The sequence below is a fragment of the Enoplosus armatus genome, chromosome 1 (genome assembly GCF_043641665.1).
Source record: "Enoplosus armatus isolate fEnoArm2 chromosome 1, fEnoArm2.hap1, whole genome shotgun sequence".
NCBI classification, from domain to species: domain Eukaryota; kingdom Metazoa; phylum Chordata; class Actinopteri; order Centrarchiformes; family Enoplosidae; genus Enoplosus; species Enoplosus armatus.
The window spans coordinates 28,499,185-28,513,395 of record NC_092180.1 but is presented as its reverse complement, the minus strand read 5'-3'; the positions used below and the strand labels follow the sequence as shown (position 1 = coordinate 28,513,395).

The window sequence follows — 14,211 nt, the reverse complement described above, 5'->3', positions numbered from 1 at the left end:
CCGACATTTTTGCGGATAAAACATTTACATTAAATTACTACAATACCCATGAGCCTCACCCGCCGTTGCCATGGAGAAGAGTCCAGTCAGAGGCACGAATAGCAAATTCAATATAGTTGAATATCATAGTTGCTGAATTGCACCAAAGTTGACCCCAAAAATTAACAGTGAATTGATCTGAAGATTATAAAAATGTTCTTTCAACAGTATATTTAGCTTCCAATGGCCGTAAGCGGCCGACAGAGTTTTAAGATCGGTGATTGGATGTTTCTTGCCGAAATGCCCTTTGGGAATTGTAGTTAACTTCGCCCCCGTTTTTTTCTACGTACACAAACTTGTTCCTTCTACTTTTTTTTATCAAAGAACCAAATATTTTTCTCACGCAGTTGTTAATATATTTGGATTGGTAATTTAACCGGGACCGTTCCATGCCCATCCGAGCCGTAAAAGAGCTCCAATTGTGAGCAACGTCACAATTGGAGTAACGACTTTTACTTCCGGAACCAGGGTCACACTAAATGGCTCCTCCTATTTCGCGAATGCGACCTGGCGTTGCTGCGTTCAGGTTATATCGGAAAATCCCCTTACAAAGTACCACTGAACCCATCTGCAACATAAAGCTAGGCGCTCTCCGTGACAATTATTAAAGATTTAAAATAAAAACATCAACACTACAACAACAATGACAACAGCCATACTTTGTACTAATATTTATAATTGAGAATATGAACTATTACTATACTCATTATTATAACTATTTAACTTATTTTACATTCAATTACTTATTGATTACTAATATTATGTTATTATAAATTACTTGTATTACTTTAATAATCATTATAAGATCATAATTTAATATGGTCGGCCACTGCTTTACCAAGTGGTAGCGCCCTGAAAGCTAAACTGGACAGCAGAAATTAAAACTAGGATTACCACCCCGCAGTTGTATGCCTCCGCCAACCAGTCAAGTTGCAGTTCATGTAGTGAGTACTTGTAAGGAATTGAATTAAAGATAGAAAGTGTATTATTTGGCTGAATGGAAGCTATCACCATATTGATGATACATATGTATGATTCCAGGGAATATACATTGTTGAACTGATTAATTAAGGATTATCATAGATGTATTGGCTGAACAGGTACACATGTACTTGATTACTATGTAAAGATGGGTTCTTACAGAGTATAGCTGCCATAAACTGTATAAAAGAAGTGGACGTAGCCACCATCACGCCACCCATTTATTTGTGGACTACCCTTCTGAAGCCTCGAGTTTGTCGCCATCTTGTTTTTTTGGAACCAAAAGTGACAATATTTGGACGAGAGGGTGGAGCTGGGGTTCTGAGAACCCGAAGACAACCTGGCTACGCCTGGCTCCTGGCTGCGCCGTGCTAAGTGGCTGCAAACAAAGTTAGCTTGTAAATGTACTTAGCGGAAAAAATGAACAGCCGACTCCTTAGAGTTTCTTTTTGTACAACCGAACGCTGCCGCTACCCTGATTGACAGTTGAATGGAGGAAAGCCCCGTATTGTGCTATTTATTTTTTACTCATCGTGTCCTTTCAGTCAATGTGTGTGTGTGTGTGTGTGTGAAATCTGAAATCGCCCCAATTTATTCTTAAATTATGGCTAAAAACCTATTTTGAGGTCACAATGACCTGTGACCTTTGAGTCAAAAGTGTCACCTATTCAGTGCGTGAAGTATGGTCACAATCTCCCCTTCTGTTCCTGGGTTATGGTGTTGATTAAAGGCCAAAAAAAAAGTTTTCCCAGGACATTATAAGGTCACAGTGAAGTTGACCTTTGACCTTTGTTCATCCTTAAGTCCAAGTGGACATTTGTGCCAAATTTAAAGAAATTCCCTCAAGGCGTTCCCGAGATATCACCTTCGAGAGGGTGAGGACGGACGGACAACCTGAAAACATAATGCCCCCGTCCACAGCTGTTGCCGGCGCAGAGGCATAATTAAGCCCAGGCCTTTGAAAAAAAAACTGCTAAACTGAAACAACTAAGAAGTGCATTGTGAACGTGTAAAGATGAAATATAACGCAAACGCACGTGGTATCTTTTCTCTCTCTTTTTCATATGTGAGGTATGAAGGACTGTTTCATGCTGTTGATTTGCTTTGCAACGCTACATGTGTCTAGTCTTGTGCAACATGACAGAAAACATCACAAAAAGAAGAAGTGCTGTCACGCAGAACAAAAAGCAACGCGCGGCATGCTGCGCGGCCAGCTCTGCGGCCTCGAGCGCCCCCGCCCCCCCCACGCGGTTGCAGCCGCACACAGCAACCCTTCGGAGTATAACCTATAGATCACCTCTGCCTGCTGGATGCTTTAGTCCGCATGTGTGAGTTCGATTGGGATTGACAGTGTGCATATGTGCATGCATGCGTGTGCATACAGTGTGTGTATATGCGTGTGTGTGTGTGTGTGTGTGTGCAAGCATGCATGGGGTAAATCGGGCTACTTGTATGACAACTGGGCGGGTTTGAGGATCTGATTTGTCTGTATGATGTCAGTCAAATTTGGCATCACCGGTCCTTCATTATTATGTCATCTCTTGAGGGCCCCTTTGTCAGGATCCAGTTCTCACACCTGTACTATGTTATTGCCATATTGTATATATTGTTGCCATATGCCATAAGTTAATTTGTGAAAACAGTTTGAAATGATTTGCAGCCACTGGCCACTAAATCTTCAAGGCCACCCCAACATTATTTAGCCCATTTTAACTCATTTCGCTGTACAGACTGGAAGGTTTACTATAGGTCACCAGAATGTAATGGGCAATTGCAAGTTCATTTCAATGCGATTAGAAAGAGGTGGCTTTTTTGTTTGTTTAAGGAATAAAGTGTAAATCTAACCAAAACGGGTAACAAAAGATGACTCCTCCCGCACAAGAATACAAAGGGAACAGGCAAACACATTTAAACGTGTTCGGCAGCAAAAACCTCCTCTGAATGTGACAGCCATCTTGAAATGAGTCTCTTTAGGCTTGAGGGAAATAAAAGACTGAGCCGTTGCCTTCAGGACTGTGGACACTTTCTTAAGATCAATAAGTGTGTGCCTGCTCCTTGACTATACTGTCGTGTCTGATCGGAGCTAACAAAAAGAGAGGAACAGCTATTAGCGAATCAGTGTATTGGGTATTGACCAGCAAACAATATTTGATTGCCAGAGGGCGCTAAAGACACAGGTGCGTGATGGGAATGTTACAAGAACATTATGTAATAATTAATGAATCGTTTAACTGTGTTAATGGTTGTGAGGAAAACACTTTCATACGTGTTTCATGCTATTAAGTCCGTCCAAAACGTTTTACAAATGTGTCTGAAGAACAGAAATAGGGGTCCCTTGATTCTTATCCGGTGTAAGGACCCTAGTGTTCTGTGGGACACGACTGTAAGGTAAAAATGTGCACTTAAATTGTGCTCGTTTTGACAATTTGATTGGGATTTAGGTATCATGCATCGGTCACATTTAAACAAGAACTTCACAGAGTTTTTATTCTTACTTAATTAAACCCGAAAATCTGAATATGACGGAAGACCTGAACTTTAAACATCAATAGATCCCCCAAAAACAAACCAAAGAGGAACGCGGCCTTAAGTCTCTGACAAACTGTCAGGTACAAACAGGACTGTCGTAAAGCGAGCTCGGAAGACACGCCGGGGGTTATGAGAGGGTCGCAAAAGTGCAGAGGCCACAAAGACAACAAAGCAACTGGGACTCTCGGAGTACACCTGGACTGTTGGTGGAGCAGCAGACCATGACGAATTGCAGGGTTACGCTTGAAAGAGAGTCGGGGCTGAATGTACATCAAGCGCGTTGCCTTCAAGGCATGGCGTCGAATGGACTTTTATTTTGATAAGTGTTTCATAAGTCATGTTTAAGGAGTTGGGAGTTCACAGAGATCACTTCCTGTTTGTCGGTTGAATCTCCCCACATGCCTTCTTATACAAGTTAATGCATGTTAGTTACACGAGGAAGCGCTCCAACAGAAACATACGTCATTATAGAAACGTCACAGCGAATAAAACTTATATAATCCAAAAACGTCTAAAACTGACTGGGTGATTGATTTCTGTGAGTTGCTCTGTAAAGGAATATGTCATTCATCAGGTTCTCAGGTGTTTTTCTTTTCGAAAAATCCTGAAAAGGCCCGTCCTCAGCCAAATTGGAGCTGCGTCATAGTTTTGTTATGCTAAAAATTGTCATTTAGAAGAAAGGGGGAAAAAAACACAATTAATGACAAGGTTAAGTCGTTATCGCCACATCAATTGATTAAAATTATTTTTTAAAAATGTGAAATTACATGTATATTCTACAAGTGAATCGTATTTTACAACTGTCCCCATGTTTTCGGGCAGTCCCGTCACGTTTACATAAAAAATGTACAATACGCCACCATGCCTTTTATAAATAGGCACCGTAGATTTGAAGCTTTTTATGCTCATAGACAAAGCTATGCAGCACTGCTTTTGAGGTTGCACTTTGTATATTAATGATATTTCAAAACATATGTTGATATAATTGTAATTTATATTAGCCTTGAGTAATAATTATTTAGAGTCAGTGCAGGGTTAGGGGGTTAAGGTTCTTGGTGCGTAACGTCAGAGCTGTGTAATGCAGACCCTGAGAGGAAGGAGAAAGGAAAAGGAAAGGAAGGAGAGAAGGAAGGGAGGAAGGAAGGTGTTCACGAGTCGAATGAGCCAGAGGCCAGAGACAGGCGCATTTTATGGAGAGAAAGGCCACCGTTTCACGGCCTTCAAGGTTAGAAAGGACTGTCATTGCGGTACCATGCCATATTACAGCTTGGTAATAACAGGGTAATGCCATGGTAGTATCTACATTATTACCTAGGAAATGGCATGCAATTAGCGTTATTGTAGCGTAATTTCCTAAGTAATAATGTAGAAGTTCCCATGGTATAAACATAGTTTACCCACCTGACTTTATCCAAGAGGTGAGGTCGTGTAGGAATGCAGGAAAAAAAAATTTGTATGACCCCCAGACCACCCGCCAACTATGTGTCTTCCAAGTTTGCACCCTCATTTTAATGCATAACCAGGCACCCATGAAAGCACCTAATATGCTCAAAATTATAATAATCATCAAGACGCTGCAATGGATGGGGGAGCAAAACAGTTAACAAAAGGGGGGCTGCCCTAAACAAAATTTTGCATAGGGCCCCCGAAAAGCTAGAAAGGGCCCTGTCTTGTGTGAACAGCCAGGGTCCTGCTCGAGCAACATATACATCCCATATCGTGGCTCTATTGTCTGGGAAGAAGTTGAACCTCCTGTCGTGATGCCCATCAACGCAAAGACAGCCGGGACGTCGACCCAATCAGTTGTATGGTTTCCCAGGGCACGGAAACGTAGCACGAAGCCAACACGTCATCCTACATCCACGTCCTGAACGCCGCCCTGCGTGTTTAGCTAGCTAACCAGTTCCAGCAAATATGGTCGACACACGAAGGAGCTCCTACCGCGACAGCTACCTCGGCAGCCGGTAACGTTTGCTGCTCAGCACGGGAGATACGTTTTCGTGTCCGAAATAGACAGCGCTTATTATATTTTTTTATTTTTGTCTGAAATGGATGACGTGGAAATTACAGATGTCAATGACGGCGATTTGCCTTATGAGGTAGAGAGGGCGCCCCTCAAAAACCAGGACCTGAGTTCCCTGAGCACAACTGGTAACTTGACATGACAACAAGACACATTTATCCCATGTTGAAACGAAACAAGAGCATCCGCAATAACCACAAACGTTAGCATGCTAGTAGTTAGCACTGTTTGTTTTGTGACTCGCAGTTGCTAGCTCAGTTGAGTTCGACGAGCCGGAGTAGTCGTATCTCCAGCGTAGCTCTAGGTGATGCTAAGGTTAGCACGGTTTGAGGCTCAATAAACACAAGTAAATTAAGATTAAATGTAATATACAATACGCATTTTTAGTGTGCTTCTAGCTAATTCACGTCTGTCACGTCTGTGTGTGTGTGTGTGTGTGTGTGTTTTGATAAGGTGTTAATACTTGTTTCATACGTCATTTAGCGTCGTTCGTATCCGGTTACAATCTTACTAATAGTAATCCATACTCTAGTAGTAGTTTATAAGCACAGTCTTTCAAACGAAATATCTAAATATATGGTAAATGTGATCATCATTATGGTTAAATATCATATTCACTCGTGTAAGTAGAGGATTGGAATATTAATGAGTTCTGTAGTTTGTCATTGTTATCTCAATTTCTTTTTACTAACGTGATCTGGGTTAATTGTAAATCTATTTATGTCTCGCATATGTCAAATGAAGTTGTTTTAAAACAAGATGTGTTTGCCCCCCCCCACCAACAGTAGCAGAGCTTCTGTCCCAGTATGGATGGTACTTGCTGGCTGTGACTATGCTGGTCTACCTGCTTATCCAGCACCTGAGCAAGAGGAGATCCAGCCAGAGCAACCACAGCGCAGCCCCACAAACACAGCAAGGTCAGCCCCCAGCGCTTGCCAACACTTTGTTTGTAAACAAAAGTTACACCATGAGTAAAATATATATGTCCACGGAGTCAGAACAAGAGTTCCATATTTCAGAATACTGGCATCTTTTCTCCATAAGTGACTTCAACTATTGTATAAATGTCATGATTTTAATTGTTGTACTTTAATTTATTTTTTTAAAGATGCTGCGCTAGTGGCGACAAAACAAGAGGCCATGGAAGCGGCTCGGAGAAAGATGCAAGAGGAGCTCGATGCCAAAGCGGCCATCTTCAGAGATACACAGAAACGGGTGCGGTAGTGAAATTAAAAAAGTTTGACAGAAAGACGTTGACTGTCTGTCCCTTGACGTTCAACTGAATGTGTGATGTATTTTGTGGGCAGCAAGAAGAAGAGAAGAGGAGGCAGAAAATAGAGATATGGGAAAGTATGCAGCAGGGCCGGAGTTACAAAGGAGGAACTGCGAAACAAGTGAGTTTCACGCTCAATAACCTGTAACTTTGTCTTTACCGCGGCTGCTTTAATCCGAGGCCTTGCTCACTTATGTGGACACATTTTAGAATGACATGAACATTTCAAACAGTATTGAATAGGATTCATTTCAGTCTGAAAACAGCTAGTGTCCAAACTAGCCTTTTCACCGAATTAGCTAAAAGTTCGCCATCCACACAAAAGACCAAAATGATAGAAACATTATTAGATTCCTTATTTTTTTTAAACCCATCTTTCAGTTGGCAGAAAACAAAACCGTGTCGTCGCTGTCTGCCAGGGTCTGCTCACATTTCAGTCTGATTCACGATACAGTGGTTTAATACATTCATGATACTTTTAACAACAGATTGACTGTTTGGTGTCAGCAGGTTTAACATCCATTTGGTCTCCTCTGACTTTCTGAGATCACTTCAGTGTGATTTTTGTATAGTTTTCAACTGTTTTCGCTAATGTACGTCTCTGTTTCCACTATCAGCCAACTACTTTGGTAAAAAAAAAAATAGTGATGTGATTAAAGGTCCCGTATTGTAGAAAGTGAGATGTCCATGTCTTGTTTTATTACAGAGCAGGTCTCGCTGCTGTATAAATACTTTGAAAGTATAACAAAAAAAAACAGACACTGTGCCTTTTAAAACGAGCCGTCAGGACATCAGTAAGGTTGTGATGTCACAACTATACAGTCACCGCTCTCAGCCATTTTTTATTCTGGGACACCAGAATAAAAAAATGTAGAGCTGAAATGAGCATATTATATGCATGCAATATATATTTATTAAAAGGTTGTAAAGGCTGTTAACAAAGGCTAATCACATTGGTGTATCACTGCAGGCCACTGAGGAAGCCAGCTCATCAACAGCAGGGCTGAAACCAAAGACGGACAAGAAGCCGCTTCGCAGTGCAGGTATGTGCTTCACAGGACAGGAGCTGAGCCACAGTCAGAAAATGTCCTCTCAGAAAACCAGACATGCAAAAAAACAAACATATTTTTCAACTAAATAAGATGCCAGAAATACTTGTATCCATTTTTCTCGTACATTTTATTTTTCTGTGACTGAAAATACATCTGTCTCCAGTGGACGTTATGTGCCAAAGGGTATATTCCGCCTTATTTTGTATGTGTCATTTAATGTTACAATATAATTTACACTTGAATAGTTTTTTTTTGTTCTTGTTTGATATCGAAACAAAAAAGTTGTTGGCACAATTTAGCGCTTGTTTAAAAGTAAAAACAAACAATAAAATATGATTTTTGTGCTTTTAATAATTCTATTCCTCCTTCGTGTGTGTGTGTGTGTCAGACTACAATCCCCTGACTGGACAGGGAGGAGGCTCCTGCTCCTGGAGACCTGGCAGGAGAGGGCCATCTACCGGTGGATGAGGTTAAAGAAGGTCAGAGACATGGGTTCTGTTCTGACCTTTGACCTCCTGATGCGCAACACTGACTGACTGAACCAAGCTGACAATATCACCAAGCCCACTCTGTTCTTTTTTTTTTTTTTAAAACTTGCTCCATACTTCTAATGGGTGTTGATCAGTAAGTGCCATTAATAGCGTATACTTAAAAAATCTGTTATTTACTCTCTAATCTCTCGTTAAGCATCAAGATGCATTTTTGGAATTGAAAGCTTGTTATGAAGCCACTCCTTTAAATGGTACGCAACCAGTAGGTTTGGCTGATGAATTTCAGAGTCAGTGTTGTGTTTTTTTGTCCCTTCCCCTGCTAAACTTTTTTTATGTTAACCAGTGTGTACCCCACTATAAGCTTTCTAGTTGATTCCACCACAGCAGCTGTAGCTGGTAGACATACGAGAAACAGCACATTCTGATTATATATTTGCATCAGTTGATCTATCGAAATATAAGTAGGCTGTGTCTATGCTGCGACACACACACATTTTTATGCAATAAAAGATATCTGAAGATAGCACCTGGAGTCGTGTTTGTTCAGCGGGGAATATGCAAGCACCTGCAGGTGGCGTGAAGGTGCAACATGCTGGGTGCCGGGCTTTCATAAACTTAATTTATCCAGGAAGTCTTCATTGGGACCAAGAGGTGTGGACAAAGTGCATGCATACATCGGCCATTTTGTTGTGTGTGTGATTACGTCATCGTATGTACGCCTGTGACTTTGAAATAAATCACAGCAGATTTATAAAATGCTACGTAGGACTCATTACCCCCATCTTCCCCCAAACTTCTTTGTTGTTCAGTAACGGTCATACTATATTCCCTAAAAACAGAACAGCTACCCATTAGTTAAAACATATCTATAGTATATTATTTTTAAGTTCATTGTTACCCCCCTTATTTCCTAACTTCACATTCCCCAACTTTAAGGAGGTGCTACACCCTTTTAAAACATTCAGACTTTTAGAGACCGTACAGGTGGACTTAAAGAAACTGGTCCCACACCAGCGCTATAAGAAATCTGTTTAATGTGTGTCATTTTACAAAATAAAAAAAAAACAGCCCAGGTAAATGTATGTCCAACACAAGAAATCTACAACAACAACAAAAAAAAAAATGATTTCACGGGCCGTTGACATGTTGCTCCACATCCATGTCATCATCATCCTCTTCCTCCTCCTGATCGCCCTCATTAGTCTCCTCTTCAGCACCTCCACCCATATGTGCCTCCACCTGTGCGGTTTCGCCCTCTTCATCTTCTTCCTCCTCCTCCTCCTCCTCCTCCACCATCCCAGCTGGACCTGATTTTACAAGTGAATATATTCAGCCATCAAAACACAATGAGGTTATAAAGGAAAAAAAACAAAAACAGATGAATTTAAAAAGGGTAAGGCGGGTGTTTTCCTATATCCTTCTCCAATTGGTTCTTACTGAAGACGTACAACTTATACTACTGCGATTGGCTGGGAAAAACTTGTTTGTCAACACACCTTGTCGGAGATCTCGGCCTGGGATCTGACCAGCCTGCAGCATTCCCTTCAACCTCTCCACCTCTGCCAGCGACGACGCATTAGCGATGGCATTCTGAAATACACACACACAATCGTGTAAACCTCAACTTGCATTAAGAGTGGAATACGACAAAAAGTTGAAACCTGAGCATAAATGTTCAATCTTGACCCTGGGAGTAGTAGTGACAAAAAAAATAAAAAAACTTCACTCAAGGTTCACTCGCTGTTTCTGGAGCTTTCAACCCCACACTGCTGTACTACGTCAGCAGGCCGAGGTTTGCAAAGTAATCATGGAGCTTGATTGTAACCCCTGTTTCTGTTCATGGATGCTCTTTGGACTGTCGTGACGCCATACCAAAACCACCCGACGTCAGTGTCGGAGACCATCTTTGAACAGGGACAGGAGTTACCGTCTCCCGCCATACAACAACCCACCCGTTTCAAATGCACTCCGCCCTCTGAAGAAGACTGAAATGTGATTGAAAACGCCCCAATAAAAAGATAGTGAGTGAACCCATTTGACATTTTGCACAAAAACACAGTGCTGACCTTGATGGCTTCCACGTCAGCTTGGGACGGCCCCGTCCTCTTCTTCTCCAGCTGCGCCGCCACCCCAGGAGTGAATCTGAAAGGGGACACGCCTCCGTTTAGACAACGTGAACACGCGCACAGGCTTCTCTGACCTCTCAACCAGTGCAGTCAATCTCGTGTGTAGTATCTTTTCTTGGTTCAAATAAACTGATACGTCGTCCACAGACAGTAGTCCTGAGCAACACTGACTTCAGGCTTAAAATGGTGGGAGTTTAGAGATTTATTACCTCCACCAAAAAAGGAAGGTGTGTTTTGCTCACATTTGCTGAGACAAGTAAAGACTGCACAAAGATATATCACAGATTCCAGTCTATTCACGCATTGTTCGTCACTCCGGTGGCGACAGCGTTTATGTTTTGGCATTATTTAACCCATCCCATCAGCCAGGATCCAGTGGTTCTGAAGAGCTGCTGTCTAGCGTGGACTTTCGCCTTACGTTTTCGTTCGCCTGGCAATATCCTTTGCAAGTTGAGCACCTCGTTTGCCCTTGAACATTTTCTCCGCCTCCTGGCGTTCCTATGATGATATCACAGTTAAAGTGGAAACACTCATTATTTTACACGCTGAGCTTTCATCCAAGGGGGTGGGTGGGGGGACTCCTTTGGACATTCAATAGGATGTTAACTCATACAGTGGCATCAGAAAGTAATCACACCCCTTCACTTTTTGCACACTTCATTGTGTTGTAGATTCAATTTTAAAATGGATAAAATTGCCATTGATGCCATGTGATGTACACGGCGGGCTGGTAGACCATCAAAAAATTGTAAAAAATTTTAAAAATTAGTACAAAGTTAAACAACACATTTCTTTAAATCAAGATTACTTTTACTGCCCACTGGGAATTTGAAGCAATGTGTCGTGTTTAACTTTTTAACCCATATGGGAGGTCAGGTTAGCTTCTATTCACTTAAATGTTCATTGTAAAAAAAAGGGTGTTTTGATTGAGGGGTGCCTAAATGTTGCATGCACACCACTGTCCAGGTTCACAGGCAACTGGTCAACAAGCCCTGCATCTCACATCACTTCTTACTCCCAAAAAAAAGAAAAAGGGACTCCTGTTCACTTGCACTTACCTTGAGCTTCACCTTCTGGAAGTCGAGCACACGGATCTGTGGGATTTTGTTGATGACATAGAGCCTGTAATGCTTCTTGTTTGTCACTGGGTTCCTTAACAAGCTGGAAACGCAGTGATTATTACAAAAACACATCGGAACTCAGTGGCGCGCACAGTTCAACAACCCAACTCATCTTTTGGAGTATTGGGGATTCATACCTGAGGAGGGTCAACGTCTTCACAGTGGCCAGCGGGTCCAAGTCACCCTGCACATGAAAAGGACAATGATTCCGAAAACAAAAAACGCGCACACACACTATGGTAGAGACAGAGAGGTAAAGCTTCCAAAGTGTTTTGACGGTGTCTTACCACCTATGGAGGTCACATTAAACCCATTCAGAGGAGACTCTGAATTAATTATGGGCAACTAAATTCACTGAAATAGCAGAGAAATAGAACACCCCTAAAATAAAATGCTACCCCTTTATGTAGAGAGGCAGAGAGAGAGTGTGTGCAATGAACCCTGCAGTCGTGGAGGCTGCAGAATTAGGATCGAGGCAAAGAATCGCAGAGGGAAATGTACTCACCAGCTCCTGAATGTTGTTGTTTGTGAGGACCAGTTCGGTCAAACTCGGCAGAGACTGCTCCAGATTCTCACCTACGCGACTGGGGGGGGGGGGACATTTCACGGGGTTACAAGCATGCAGCCACCGGACATCATGCACAGCAGTTTGTGCCATCTCTCAAAGCGCCCACACACACACACACACACTCACCTTTATCGACTTGCACAATGGATGTCGGCAGCATGTGCTTCTTGGTGAGACAAAAAAAAACAAAAAACAAGAGCAGGCCAGCTCTCATTTTGTTCATTTTCATTTTTTACATATTTCAGTGTGTAATTTAGCAGGCTAGGCCTATCAGTCATAGATCAATGCATTTGTGTCAAATCCCTGCAGTGTTTCCCCTACACACAGCCATATGTAGTGCATCATCACCACCACACAATCATTAAGAAGAAGAAAAAAAAAGGGGGGGACAGTTCATTCTGAAATCTTAAACCATTTAATAAAGCTGTTCGTAGTTTTTTTTTTTAATACGAACATCATGTTGTATATTTTCCATTCAGGACACTGGAGGCTGCAGCGGCCATAACTTACCAAATCCTGTTGTTGTTCATTAGCAGCGTTTTCAGTCTTCTGAGCAGCGGGAAGCCGTCCAGCTTTCGGACTTCGTTATCAGAGAAGTCTATGGTGTCAAACTGGTCGAGGGTAGCGCCGAGGTTTTCGAGCACTGGGATTTTATAACCTGTGGGGATGAAGAAGAAGAAAAAACACACACATGAATGTCAAAGAGGTAGAAGAGACAGACTATAACTTGCTTGTTTGTGCAGTTCGTGCTACGGCTACGTTATTGCTTTGCGTTTACACATACGAATTTCGTCGTTTCTTCAAAAACAGGATCAGTTATAAAGTGAAATAGGTTTCTTTTGAGTTTTACCCCTCTGGTTACTATCTGACAAAATGTGTCGAGACTATTCTATTGGCACTGCGTGTGTTTTCTGTGAGGACTGTAACGAAGCTACCTAACCACGTAGTTTTGTTTATTTGTACAGCTCCACTTTACTGGTGCTTTGAACACTTATATGCGCGTGTTCTAGGCTGGTGGTCAAGTGGTATAAATATGAAACAAATTAAAATGTATCCCGAGTATAAAAAGGCTAACGCGCTTTAAAAAAAAATCCAGCTTTCAGGCGTACGTAAACCCACGACGCCTTCCACTCTTTATCTTCCCAGATGTGGCCAGCCATGTCGGCGAGCTACGCTAACATTAGCTAGCAACCGGTTCTCCTGTACTTTTGAGACTGCCGGTGTTACAGCTAAGCTCATTCAGTCTTGGTGGTCCGCAGCAGCAGCAGCAGCACTCACCTGTGGATGCTGATGTCTTCGTATCACTTTTTACCGTGACACGCAAAGCTGGTGGTGATACTAATGTCCGAACACCGTTTTTGATAGCTGGTTCGCTTTCAGGCGTTACCTTACGGTATGTTCTGGCTAACAGCTACATAGTAAAGCCGTTGTAAATTGGGCATATAGCTGTTCTCACCAGAAAGCGCGAACGCTTAATTTGTCAGGTTTTTGAATGGAGTTCGGCTTTGGGCCTGCGTAAAGCCCCAGCTAGCTAACTCGCCTGCTCAACACATCCAACTGTGCGGTCGCGAAGAAAGATGTACTAACCTCGTAGATCCAACTCTCTGTCTCTCACGGGGTTGGTATATTGAGCAGCCTGCTCAATGAGCTCCGCAGATAACTTCACCATGTCGAGGCCAAGGACAGACCAAGTTGTCCTATTTTTGCTGTTAAACGTCTAGGCGCGGGCAACGATGCAAACACGCTGCTACCCGGAACAAAAGCGTCTTCTTCTTCTTCTTCTTTGCGTTTTATGGCGGAGTGCAATACCATCCTTTGGGTGCATACCGCCACCTACCGTACCGGAGTATGTAGAACAGGCTCAAGTTGACATAAATCTATGATGAAATGAAACACAATTTTTAATTAATTAACTGATGAAAAAGATAACCCAATTTAAGGGTTATTTTAGAAGTTTATATCTTAATTTATTCATTATGAACCCAGTTTGCGGGGACTACTAAAATGT

At 42.1% G+C, this 14,211-nt stretch overlaps 2 protein-coding genes across 3 annotated transcripts; one reads left to right on the top strand and one right to left on the bottom strand.

Annotated features, from left to right (window-relative positions):
- Window positions 1-5,455: 5,455 nt before the first annotated feature.
- Window positions 5,456-8,911, top strand: selenos (selenoprotein S). The gene is made up of 6 exons (XM_070903546.1): window positions 5,456-5,700; window positions 6,358-6,489; window positions 6,681-6,787; window positions 6,880-6,966; window positions 7,816-7,888; window positions 8,286-8,911. Exons 1-6 carry the CDS (start codon window positions 5,598-5,600, stop codon window positions 8,363-8,365), a joined length of 582 nt encoding a protein of 193 aa, XP_070759647.1. The 5' UTR covers window positions 5,456-5,597; the 3' UTR covers window positions 8,366-8,911.
- A 500-nt stretch (window positions 8,912-9,411) lies between these two features.
- snrpa1 (small nuclear ribonucleoprotein polypeptide A') lies at window positions 9,412-13,944 on the bottom strand. Of its 2 annotated transcripts, none has more exons than XM_070904285.1 (9): window positions 13,791-13,944; window positions 12,714-12,861; window positions 12,141-12,219; window positions 11,773-11,819; window positions 11,573-11,675; window positions 10,933-11,012; window positions 10,455-10,530; window positions 9,883-9,978; window positions 9,412-9,594 (listed from the first exon to the last, which is right to left on the bottom strand). In XM_070904285.1, exons 1-9 carry the CDS (start codon window positions 13,870-13,872, stop codon window positions 9,517-9,519), a joined length of 789 nt encoding a protein of 262 aa, XP_070760386.1. In that variant the 5' UTR covers window positions 13,873-13,944; the 3' UTR covers window positions 9,412-9,516. The 2 variants fall into 2 exon arrangements, with proteins under 2 accessions (XP_070760386.1, XP_070760376.1); XM_070904275.1 differs by having other exon boundaries at window positions 9,412-9,695; window positions 9,885-9,978.
- Window positions 13,945-14,211: the final 267 nt, after the last annotated feature.

What these genes read in the sequence shown, in the direction of transcription:
- snrpa1 (XM_070904275.1), bottom strand. Translation starts at nt 13,872, where the DNA reads ATGGTGAAGTTATCTGCGGAGCTCATTGAGCAGGCTGCTCAATATACC. An exon ending in ATTGCCAGGCGAACGAAAAC is followed by an intron (nt 10,531 to 10,932) that starts GTAAGGCGAAAG and finishes GTCCCCTTTCAG; the next exon opens with ATTCACTCCTGGGGTGGCGG. An exon ending in CTGACGTGGAAGCCATCAAG is followed by an intron (nt 9,979 to 10,454) that starts GTCAGCACTGTG and finishes TGTGTATTTCAG; the next exon opens with AATGCCATCGCTAATGCGTC.
- selenos (XM_070903546.1), top strand. Translation starts at nt 5,598, where the DNA reads ATGGATGACGTGGAAATTACAGATGTCAATGACGGCGATTTGCCTTAT. An exon ending in GAGTTCCCTGAGCACAACTG is followed by an intron (nt 5,701 to 6,357) that starts GTAACTTGACAT and finishes CCCCACCAACAG; the next exon opens with TAGCAGAGCTTCTGTCCCAG. An exon ending in AAGGAGGAACTGCGAAACAA is followed by an intron (nt 6,967 to 7,815) that starts GTGAGTTTCACG and finishes GTATCACTGCAG; the next exon opens with GCCACTGAGGAAGCCAGCTC.